General features: G+C 41.2%; 1 protein-coding gene across 1 annotated transcript in view; it reads left to right on the top strand.

The window, feature by feature from the left end:
- LOC121348867 (c-Maf inducing protein) overlaps positions 1–12,686 on the top strand; it is a 131,592-nt gene that overhangs the window by 74,065 nt on the left and 44,841 nt on the right. The window contains exon 3 of the mRNA XM_041458833.1: positions 3,921–3,971. Coding sequence (XP_041314767.1) covers positions 3,921–3,971 — 51 coding nt within the window. The remainder of the gene's footprint in view (positions 1–3,920; positions 3,972–12,686) is intronic.

The raw sequence follows: 12,686 nt of genomic DNA, 5'->3' as shown, positions 1-12,686 counted from the left end.
TTTAATCCTATGAGCAAGTTTGTATTACAGCTGACCACAGGTGGCTTTTCCTCTCTTGATTGAATCTTTACACCCCAAAAATAAGAATATAAAATCCTTCAGAACACAGTTCTAGGATCATTTAATCTTAAAAAAAATACTGCTAACAGTAGATGTTCTTAAAGTAGATATTCTTCTTCCTCATTGTAATAATAAATAAGCTTCAAGTAATTTAATCTTCTTCCACCTTTGAAGAGTTTTACTCCCACATTTTCCTGTTTTCTAAAGTATTTTTCTACTATGTTGTGGTTGTACAAAAACAATGTGAGGTCTTGATTGTGCAGGAAGCTCAGTTGGACCGTGTGTCACCCACTACCCTGTTAAAGCCACTGCATTTAAGAAGAAAATTGTTGGCAGAACTGGGGCCTGAACATACTAAACACACAAGGGTCCTAAACTATTATTTTGCATATCTCTATATGTAAAATTGTATTTAATTACAGTGAAGAATTACAGAATCTTCATTGTACTTCAGTTCTGTCTCATTTATTATTTGTGACAACAGCAGGCAAAACATTTTCAGCTGAATTTTAAGTTGGAAAGGTAGCAGTCAAAAGAGTGGGGTAGAACTGGACTCAGCAAGGCTGAAAGTAAAAAAACTTCCCTTGTGTGGTCAGAATGCCTAAGGAATGGCTGGTTTGAAGTATTTTCTGTCTCATTTTCTCCTTTTTATTGTACCCTAGAGCTGAACAAATATAGTAAACTGTGCCCTTAGCTGCAGTAAAAAACTGTAGGTGTCAGTTCCCAGGAAGTGATGACTTCAGAGCAGAAAGCCTGGGTTCTGTCCCTGCACATCAGATAAACTGTAAATGTCAGTGTGCAGCCCCGTAAATGAATTGTGGTTCCCTCCACTGCTTTACACTTTGGTGCTCTTTGCTAAAACTTCAGCAGTGTTACTCACAATAACCTGAATGCTCGAGTAGGTCAGTGCCTGCAGAGTTGGCTGGGAAGCTGAGCACCCACAAGAGCCTGGTGGCTCTTTTTTCATCCTGCCATGCTATGAACTCCCTGTTCCTTTGGTAAGAAAGAAATGCTCCCTGTAGTGCCTTCTCAGTGTAAGCCTGAAAATGAGGCAGGACCAAGGGGTGCTGTGCAAGAGTGGGATCTTTGTTTTCCTTTGCAGAAGATCCAGCATTTCCTGCATGGTGCTGTGGTTTTGCTGGGGTCAGGTGGCCGGAAGGGTGCACAGGGAGGATTAGTGCCTGCAGCCTGGGAGAGATGGGGAGTGCTGGTGTCAGCATCCCTCAGGATAAGGGTGGCTGGGGTAAAGCATTCAGTCTGTGCTGAGCATGGTGTAAAGACACTGGTGAGATGGCCATTGGCCTTCCAGGCTTCTCTTACCACTGAGTCCTGATCACTGGTACAAGCGTGGGGATTCTCTAAAGGTTTGTTTTTCTATTTTCTGTTCACTTTGTCTTCTTTCTCTTGATTTTCCTGGGAAGTGGTCTTGACTAACAGCCTGAGCTCTGAATGTTTAGAGGGTTCACACTCCTAACCTAGACCCAGGTGCCAATTGGCTTGATCACTTCTCTACAATAGCTAAGTGTAGACAGTGCTTGGCCCCACAGTTGGAACTTAGTCACTTTGCTAATTTTACTTCTAAAATGCTTTGTATATTGCTGCCATGGAGTTGTACTTCCTTTGCCAGTTCTGGTTTTGTGTCTTGCCGTATTCTTCCTTTCTTTCCTCCCCCAGTATTTGCAGTCCACTTGTGCCTCCTGCTCTGCCTGATGCTGTTGTCCTCACTAATAGTTAGGGCTCCAGTCACTTCCAGACTCTATCTACACATAATATTCTCTAATTATTTGCAGTGGTCTTACAGTCTGTACTGCTGACATCATTAAAGTAGGAGAATAATTAACAGATCTCAATTTAGGGCTTCAGCATTTGTTCTTACTTTCAGACCAGGGCTGAATCAGGTTGATATTTTGCCTCTTTGAGTGAAGTACTCTCTTCCCCTGGAATAGTTTTGATTATATTGATTTAAATAACAGTATCTTAGTTTGTATAGTTCCTATAAACTCAGTCTTATTGGTGCAATTGCTAAGTTTACATGAAGCCTACAAAAACCTTCAGTTTTACTTATTCTTTAGAGGGCTTTGATGCTAGAATTTGGAAAGGAGTTTTTTTGTTCTCCTGCACGAACCAGTTGTCTCCTCAAAAAAAGAAAAAAAAAAAGGTTCAGTTTCAAATTAAATTTTTCAAATAAGTCTGTTGAGGTTTTAAAGCCTTCTCTCTGGGCAAAGATAAGAAATATCTAAGTATATTTCCTTCATATCTTTTTAATTATGATAAAAACATTCTTCTGTGTTTTGGTGGCAAATTATTTTTGACCTTTTCATTGTATTAAAATATAGTATAAAGTATATTGAATTGAAATTTAATTCTGTGACATACAGGTAAAAAGTCTATCTTGTGTTGTAATGCCCACATATACCTAAAATACAGTGTAAATAATGGAAAATCATTAAATATTGTCTGACTGAAATATCCTGAAGATCTGCACTCCAAATATTTTTACAGTTTTTCATTGCATGCAAAAAGAAGAAAATAGAAAAGGGAGGTTTTTTAGTTGCATTGGTAGCAATTTCATATTCTGATATATCAGCATTCCTTCTTTAAATTGAAGGTTTTTGATAAATTCTGTGGTCAGCCAAGATTATTTGTAATATATTTATTCCTGCTTTATTGCCTCGACATCTACTGGAGGAGCAATTGATTCTCATTAAGATATAAATAATATGTAATGCATATATAAAAGGATATTACTCTGTTTAATTCATAGTAATCAGTCTAAATTTGTGTCACTGAACCAGCAGTAGCTGACCTTGATATTAAACATGTTTTTGGTAACCATACAGTATTTTTACTTCTGGTATTCCTGCCATTATCAGTGAACTGAATGAGTGTTGGGAGATTAAATACATTCTGTAGTGTGGGTTTTGAATGCTTACCTGAAAAGGTGTTGGGGAGTGACATTTGATAAGTGATGCTCTAATTTGCAAGAAGTATGTGCTTTTTAACTGGCAAAGAACCTCACCTTTTTCTTTTTCTTTTTCTTTTTTTTTTTTTAACATGGATTTACAGGCTAACCTGTAATTTTCAGTGTTTTTGTAAAACATTTTGAAACGTGGGTAAAAATTGCTGACAGGCAGCGTTTAGGGGGAACTGGAAAAGCCAAAGGGCATCTCTACCCACTCAAATATTTCAGACTTATGTCACCTTGTTAAGGCATGCTTATTTACGTCACTCTACATGCCTTTATATTTTTTGATACCAAGCCTTTTGACCTTTGGGAGTGTTGAACTATTCCTCCATTGGCTACGACCTGGCTTCACACTGGGAATTTCTGGCAGCTGTGCTTAATATGGCCAAAAATGGGTGATGGCTGGGAGTGATTATTGCAACATTTATGCTGTTGCTGCAAACAGTCTGTGCATGTATCTGCACGTCTGTGTGTGCTGGGCTTTTCACTGTTTTAATATCACTGAAAGAGCTAAGACATTATTTGAATTGCTTTGGGGCCACGGAGGAGCAGGTCAAGGAAAGAAACCAGAGTATGGAAAAAACCCACCCCTCCTATTAAAAGGTCAGCCCATCTTCCTACTCTCCTTCCAGTGATTAATGGCAGAGGCAAATGCCCCACAGACATTAAAGATCTGACCCACACCTGACTGAATTCACAGAGGATTTTTCAGTCTTTGGGCTGGACAGCATTTCATAGGGGGTTAATATTTTGTAAGGTTTTGGTTCAGTATTTTATAATGCAGCAAGGTCTTTGTATCACTGCTTGCTGTGAAAATAAACTGGTTAAAGTGCCTGAGTGATCTGAAGCACTGGTAGAAATTAATGATTCTGTCTGTAACTTTTCTTTATTGCAGGCTGCAAACAGTTACCTGAGGGATCAGTGGTTCCATTCTTTGCAGTGGAAGGTGAGTTCTGTACTTCATCTTCTTCATTCTCTGCCTCCAAGAGTACTTTTTAGAATTCCCTGTTTGTTGATTGTCAAAGCTCTGAATGGATAAAGTATGTTCTTGCAGAAGCCCTAAATTAGAGCATGTCTGCAGTTCTAACATGTCTGTGTCTCGAATGAGGTGGACAGATTAACTTGTTACACAGCCCAGCTTTATCAACATGTGACTGGTCTCAAAAAGTAGATGGGCAGTTAATTCACATTTAAACAGAACAGAGATGGGATGGTTTTAGTTGTGCACTGTAAAGTGTAATATGCTATAGAGAGTACACCTCATCACATCCTCAGGACTCTTGGGATATGTTGAGGTTTTTTGTTTGGTTGGTTTTGATTTTTCTGAGAAGCTAGGGAGAAAGAGTGTCTTTTAGAGTTGTTTATTGTATGTGTAACATCAATCAGTGGTGCATCAGTCTGTGTTTATACTTAAGGGTGATTTGGAATTAAAGGCAGTTTCCATTTCGGAGACCTCAAGCCCTTTCTCATTTTCAGTGGGAACAATGGACTGATTGCCCTGAGTAGGGAAAGTGGATCACAGTGACAGCATTGTCTCTCCAAAGCAGCACATTCCTCATCTAAAACCGTAGCTGCTGACCTTTGGGTGGAATCTGGATGGATCTTTGATGCAGTTAGAAACGAGTTTTGGCCAGATGCTGAATATGGTTGTCCTCCTTTGCCTTGCAGTGGGAAACACAAGCAGTAGCTTTCAGCTCAGGACTTGTCTTCAGCAGGGTTTCAGTGGAGTCAGCCAAGTTGGCTGTGCACCTTATCAAGATTTCAGCCTGCTGACAGCAACCACATGGAAAAATATACGGAAGTCCCTCCCACCAAACTGGTTTTGTTGTTAGGTGTATTTGATAGTTGCAAAACAGTTGTGTGGCAGAACTGCAGTGTTGGTGTGCTTTGTGTAGCCATCAGTGTCTGGGAGAATCGTGTTCTGAGCAGTTCCAGGTTCTTATCAGCAAAAGCCAAGTGTTGAGATCTCCTTTCCCAGACCACTGGCATATTCTGCAGCCTGTTACCCTGATTGCCCAAACCAGAGTGGGACAGAAGTGCTGATAGCAGAAGGCTGGGTTGTGCTGTAGCACTTTATTTTGGCCTCTTGACAGTATCATTAACACAATACCCAGCCAGCCTTGATTTCTTTGCAACTCCTGAGGATAACAAAGCACTTAAAGCATGCAGATGCATTATCTCCATGTGGCCATTATTTTCTCTCCTGCTTTGGCAGGCAGGGATGATCAGAGAAAGCATGGATAGAAATGATGATGGAATTAATTTCTTTTCCTACCTTACCCCACCCAGGATGGTTGTGGCACCAAAGTACTGATGGCTCATGCCCACTTTGTTCCTGCAGTGAGGGGAGAATTGGGGTTGGAGGTGCAACTCTGGAAGACATCAAGTAAGATGTGGTAAAGGTGCAACATGGCCCTACCATTCAATCCTCTAAATAAATTCTTAAAAAAAAAACCCAAAAAACAAAAACAAACAAACAACAACAACAACAAAAAAACCCAACAAAAACAAAACAAAACAAAAAAACACAAACCCCAGACAAAAAACCAAAAAGGAAAAGAAAGAAAGCAAGCCAGGCTAGACAGAGTGACCTGGCTTGCCTGCATGCCTTTCAGTCATGGAGAAGGAGCTTTGCTCTGTGGGAGTTGTTTTTAAAGGAGCATTTCTTAAACTTTCCAGTGCTTCTGAACCAAGCCTCTCATTTTGGGAAACTCTGAGTAATTTAACTTGGTGCAAAGTAGAATTTATTTTTGCTTCCCTACTTCCCTCCCCACCCCCATTAAATTTGTTTCTGAAAAACAAGTGAAACATTATCTTGATTTGAAAGCCCTTCCCTTTACCAAGAATAGCAAATAGTGTTTTCCCATAAGAACAGTGACAGGGTTTAGTCACTGCCCAGGTACTTGGCACTAAGAAATTCCTTTTTGCTAAAATGGAGGTAATTTAGTTCTTGTTTTTTGTTGCTTAATAGTTCAGAGGAAGAGCACCTGGTAGTGTTCTGCTCTTTGGCAGGCTTAAGTGAGATCCCAAGGGGCTGAAGAACCAGGAGAAGCTGTCAGTGTAGAAGAGAAGTGAGGGAGTGCAGTTGTGTCTGCCCCAGTGAAGTTTATCTCTTTACTGGCACTGGAGCCTATGACTTTAAGAGCCAGGTGCTGAGGTTCATCTCACTCCATAATTTGTATGGTTTGATGATTAAGCAGGTAGGAAGGGAACCCACAAAAAACAGGAAACCTATTCTTCTGGAATGGGGCATTTACACAAAGCACCAGATGGCAGAGAGATTGCCACAGCTGTATTATAATTGGGTGGTTGTGCTGATGAATGAGATATTTGTCCAGTGGTCTTACAAATAATAGGTCAAAACATTTCTGTGGGATGTAGAACACAGATGCAAACCGGTGCAGATAGCTGTAACAGTTGTTCAGGGGAAAACATTCAACAGAGATGATCTTGCTATTGTTTGTACTTGTGTGGTGGGAGCATTTAGGGAGCCCAGCTGAACCCCAGTGTGCTTGGCACTAGATTTCATTTTAATTTTCTCCTGCCCTGCCCAAACAAGGCTGGAGGAATCCACTGTACAGACAGCAAACTGATATTCTGAGAATTTCCAGCAGTGGGGAGATTGCCCTCTCTTAAATTACAGTTATGGGAACAAATTCATATTCTGTCAGTGTCCTTCTGACTCTTTTTGCTGTGCTTGAAGCCTTGGGAATCAGATGCTGCATGTACCCTGAGCTACATGGGAAATGGGAAGGAACAGTGAATAGCTATGTCTCAAATATTTGGGGAAGCTCTTTAGGTTCAGGCACATACTTTGGTTTTGTAGGAAGGTGCTAAGGTCTGTGAGGGAGCTTTGATGTGGTGCAGTTTTAAGGTTTAACATGCTGTGGGAATTCAGTTTGCCAACCGGCACCCTGGAAATTATTTTTGTTCTAGAGACAAACACGGAAATAAAAATCAAGAATAATTTCTTCCTGTGACCCAGAAAAGAATAAAAGAGATGGTACAGATTAACAGAAATAAAAGAGAGCCAAACACGTAATTATCCATGCTTTAGATCCAGCTCCAAGGGGTTTTATGTGTCATCCAGCTACCTAGCTGTCTAGATGCTTACAGAGCTTTTTAGTTGTGTCTTTTTCTTTGAATATTGGGCTCATTGAATTCAGCAGGGTGTAGGGATACTTCCATACAAGTGTTCCTTATGTAGTCATCTTCTCTTTGGGTTTTCCATTTCAAGCTCTCCCACTAAGGGTTACTCATAATTCCTCATTTAATCTGGATATCAGTGAGTATCACAACTCCTAAAGGATTATTGGCCACCTCAGGCTATTTTTAGAAATCCTGATTTCCTTCAGCTCATAGCTAAGCCAAACTATCTTTGTCCAGAGAATAAACAGAACATGTTAACAACTCTCCAGCTCCTCAAACATAAATCATTAATCCATTGTGTAAGGAAAGTTCCTCTCGACCAGGGAGGTTGGATTGAAACCATGATACATAATCTTTGGTATGTGGAAGCTGATAAGTCATAACAGTGTATCAATAAAGATAACAACACTTTCTGTGGGTATACCAAAGAGAATAACACATGCAGTTCATTGCCCTGGCTGGATCCAGGGCAGATACAGTGGTAACCAACCACTTCTGCAGGGGATGGACACAGCTAAACTTGGCTTTGAGAGGTACTGGGACTAGTAATTTTGGGACACACACAAATAAGCAAATATATACTCTTGGTATTTTCCCAGCCAGGAAATCCATCTGTCTACTTAGTTGCTTGTTTGTGTGTTGCTCTCTTTGGGCTAAATGCACTTTGTGTGCATTTGTAGTGCTGAGCACTGAGAGGTACCATCCTCTGTAGAAAACCTGTAGCCCCATCACACCACATGCTAAAAGTATTAATCATTAAAAGGTACACTTGACTAATTTAGTACCACGTTGCATTTCAGTTAGAAAGACATCAGTGAGGTTTTTTCCCCCAGGAGTACAGGTATAGATTTACATTTTTTTTAGTGGGAATTCACCTAAGTTCATGCAGGGCATGTTGCATTTTTTATCATGCTTGATAGTAAGCCCTGCACACTGCCCTCATTGTGGGGTGAGTTGCTCGTGTTTTCTGGTCAGCTGGGTGATGCAGCAGTCAAACATGTCAGTTGACAGCCTTTGGGGGAATGTCCTGAATTGACACAACACAGAACAGAGCCAGGTCTTCAGGAAAGCAAGAAACATGACTCAAACTAAGCTCTGTGTGCTTCTGACCTGGATCTTATAGAAAGGCTTGCCTGTACCTTGTCTTTCCCACTGATGCTTTTTACCAGTGCCCATGTGTCCCCTAATGAGTACTGCTGCTTGGTTAGGGAGTTTACACATCTCTTAGCAGGGACAGTGCAAATGTGTTAATTGTAGGATTGTTTAGGTTGGAAGGGACCTTTGAACATCATCTGGTCCTCTCTCCACCCACGCCACACTTGTCCTCATGCAGTCCAGGGCTTACTTTGAGGTGGCAGGAGGCTGCTGAGAGCCTGTGAAGCCCCAAACCTGGCACAGGACCCAGCAGTGCTGGGCTGAGGGGAGCAGCCCCCTCCCCATCCTGCTGTCTGTGCTCTACAGCCCAGCATACGTGCACACCCCTGACCTGCAGCCAACAGTCACATTACCTTTTGTTTTAAAATTCATTTTCAACCCAGACCCCATGTTTTGAATCCCATGAATTAGGAAACTGGAACAATGTTGTCATTTGGGATTTGCAAACGTTTTGCATTGAATATTAAAACAAGCGATGTTGGCCTTTGTTCAGAAACTTTAATTTTGGATTAATACTTCCCTGGTTCTCATAGGGATTGTTCTATCTGTGTGTTCAGGAAACAGATACTTCCATGCACAAGCAGCCCTATTAATTGCAAAGGGATTGACTGTCAAATAAAGTCATACTTGACCTAAATGATGATATGCTCTCTGGGCTTCACTGTGACCAGGTTAGGAATTTCTTGTTAATTAGTATTTTTTATGCAATAGCCATGGGTGAGTATCAGGTTTTGTATCAAGTGGTTAATGTTCAGAGTGAGTTACTCTTCTTTGAAATTTAAAACTGCAAAATAATAAGTTAAGAGCAACTGTTCTTGAAAGTGTGGTAAAGCCTTCATTGTGTAAAGCACCTTTACGGCTTTGTCACTATGGTAATGATTAAAAATAGTGCTGATACAGGAGTGGGGGTTATATAGAATTTAAATGATTACATTAAAGAAATTTACAGCCTTAAATCTCAGTAAATCTTGCCTTAAAACTCTGAGATCTGGGAAGAAATCACAGTGGATATAATTAAAAGGGCCAGTGTGTTTAGTGACCTAATTTATGATCTGAGAGAGAAAGATTTGGTACCCTGTGACAATTCCATAGTCCTGTGCTCGATTGCATAGTGAAAATTCTATTTAAGAGCTCAGCAGTTCTTTGGAGTGGTAATTCTGGACTTCAGGCCTCTCCTTGATGGTTACCCAGCACACAAAACTGTAACTGTTTCTTTGCTTTCTTTAACTGAAACACTGAGGCATTTTCACAGAACAGAGAAGTTTTAATTTTCTTTTACTTTGAGGTAAAACAATAAATAATTATGATACAATTAGGCCAACAATGTGTTTTTTTTCCCTTTCTTTCTTTTTCCTTTTGTGTCTATATGCAAGTCAATGATAGAATGATGGGAACCAAATACGTGGAATTAGGTTTTGCCTTTCACAGCCCCAGCATTTTGGGAGCATTGTGAGCTTTGATGACACACTAGTGTTGGACAAGCAGGTTTATTGCTTGGACAGATAAAAGGCAGCCCACAACCTTTTGGCTGGTGGTTACACTCTTCCTCTGAAATGCTTGGCTACCAGTTATGGGAGATCATGATCATATCTTATTATTTAAGATATCCTGCCTTTCTTCTGCATCATGGTGCTGTTCTAGGCCAGACTTTGTAGGGGACAGATGTGGGGTCCAAGGGGTGTGTAAATGGATCTCTGTTGCCAAGAAGTGAGACAGCTCAAACTGATACCATTCTGGTGAACATAGTGAGACCGTTTTTCAGTTTTTGATTACTCTTCTCATGGTGAAGTTGATGTTTGCTGTCATGGTTTGTTCTTTTCTGTATGAAAGGTAACATGAAATGCAGCTGTGTGTGCCTGCTATTCATCTGGTGATTGATAAGACCACCCTGTCTGTTATCAGAAAAACCTCATTGCAAATTCAGGAACAACATAATGGAAATCTTGTCATACTTAACAGCCTTCTATTTCTAGAACATTTATTTTTTTTGTAGTTAAGTTGGGGGGGATGTCTTTTTGTCTTTTTTTTGCTTTCTTTTTGGCTTGAGGTAGCTTCATGAGCACATGAAGTCTGTTGCCTCCCTCATTTTCCAGCACAAGTTTGACAGTCTCAGGCCATCTGTTATCAGAAGTCACTTGAAAATTCTTGGCCTTGTTTTCTGTTTCTGGGATCTCATTTTGCTAGAGGTAGCTGTGCTGCCACAGCAGAAAGGCACAGATCTCACTTGGGAGGTGGAAATGAATAGATGAAAAACAGACAAGATGGTTGACAGAAAGTTTTTTCTTTTATTCATTTATGAAATGCTGGTAATGTTTTAAGAACTGGAACAGGTGGAGTGGCTAGTTTTGTTTTTTTTTTTTTAAAGCTTGAACTGCCTTTGCACTGGGAAAATACCTCACTCTTTCTGGGGGGCCACTGGAGCAGGTTCCTCCCAGAAGGTACATCTGCAGCAGCGGCAGCTGAGCACGGGCTGTGCTCTGTGTTGGCTTCACATGAATCACTTCAAATCTGGGAGCTGCATATCCGTGTCAGCACAGCACTTTGTCCAGCCCAAGGAGGCTCTCGGCAGCACGCTGGGGTGCCAGCCTGGATCTGAGCTGCTGCTCTGAGCTGCCCTGCCCTCATCCAGCCATAGGCACACGAGCTTTGGGCACCCCTGGCTGCCTCCTGTATTGCCAAAATGGCCTTTTTTAAGGAGGCGGAACTCAAGCCAATTAATGGCCTGGTGGTGAAATTTGAGTAGAAACTAGATAGTTATTTTCTATCTTGCTTTAGCTAAGTCAGGACCAGCTCTAAATTTTCCCCTCTAGACTTGGATGCTATCCTATTCAAACTAATATTAGGTCTGAAGATAGAGGGGTGTCAAAAACAGCTGAATAAACAGGTCAGCTTGTTATTGTGTGCTTAGGTCTCAGCTCTGAAGAGGAGCAGATACAATTGCTGGAATATGTTGTTTCTCAGGAATGCTGAGCTGCTGGCCAAGAGGGATCCTCAGGTTTTTTTGCCAGTGAATTGCTCCTCCGCATTATTCCAGGGCTGACCTTATGACTAATTCTTTGCAGTTCAGGATTTTGAGGTCATGGTGGCCAAGAATTTCACCAAATTGCAGCTTCTCATCTATAGCTGTCATAATATGGAGCTGCACCAAAATTATTCTCTTGTTCAGGTTTCTGGCTGCAGAAAAATCTGGTTTTAGGAGCTCTCTTGTGGAGACAGGACAAGACTGGTAGGCTTTCCCAGGAGTGTAATTATCCTCCTCACATGATGCATTGGGTGTGAAAACCTAACTCTGGGAGATGACACATGCTAAGTGCCTTGTTAAGCTGCTGCCATGGGGCCCAGTTCTGCATTCTGGATCTTATGAGAACTCTTGGTGTTAGAAGACCTCCATGACCCTGAAGGAGCAAAGGGGATCTAGGTGTTGTTTTAAATTTCTCTGTCATTTCTTGCACAGTTTTGTCCTTACATTATAGTATACATAATGTATTAGGGGATAATAAAATTGCTGCTAATACCAAAGAAAACTGTAAAGCAAGTGTCACAGCCTGTGTCATCTGCCCTAACCCTTGCTATAACCCTCATGTTCATCTTGTCTGTCACAGCTCCTTGTCTTTGTTTCCTAGAACACTGATGGTTTTAAAATTAGAAAAAAAAGTATCCAGAAGCCAGTATATCCTTCATTCCCTTCTCTTCATTCAGAAGCCATTGCATTGCAGCTATTTCCCATCTCCTGGTCTCTGGTGCTCTTTACTGTCTTATTTAAGATGAGAATACTGGATTAGGTTGTGTGACCAGAGGAAAGATCCATCAAGGACAACAGGGATGTTGTGAGTGATTCTGAACATGAGGTGGGCAGTGGTTCTGGGAGCACCCCAGTGATCTCTGGTTCTCAGCAAGGATTTGAGTCTTGGGATCAGAAAGCTGTGAGTCTTCGTTCAGTCTTGCACATCACGCAGTACAAAGGAGAAGGAAAACAAGGAAATTGCAGAGATCCAGGGGCATTTTGGTAGGCTGAACAGTTGCAGGAGGTTTGGGGGTTTGTGCTGATGTGGCACAATAAGATGCAATGTAAAAACATGGAACAAAGTGATGGGAATGTTTCCAGTGCAAATGCTGCTGTGAAATTGGGCATCTCCCTGTGAGCAACTGGAAAATTCAGTGCTCCAAAGCCCATAAAGAAATACTCTGCTTTTTTGAAGTCCCTTTTAAGATGCTTGCAAGCATCACATCAGCATCCAGTCCCTGCTCTCCCTAAGGCTCTGCAGCAGCTTTCTGACACAAACATGTTCCTTGAGCCGTGCACATCTCTCTTGCTGACGACATTGATGATGCAGGTGCACAAGAGAGAAGCCAATTT

This window comes from Pyrgilauda ruficollis, unplaced genomic scaffold (assembly GCF_017590135.1).
Source record: "Pyrgilauda ruficollis isolate IOZ18807 unplaced genomic scaffold, ASM1759013v1 scaffold13, whole genome shotgun sequence".
NCBI classification, from domain to species: Eukaryota; Metazoa; Chordata; class Aves; order Passeriformes; family Passeridae; genus Pyrgilauda; species Pyrgilauda ruficollis.
The sequence above is the reverse complement of the archived record's forward strand: the minus strand, read 5'-3'. Positions and strand labels throughout refer to the sequence as shown.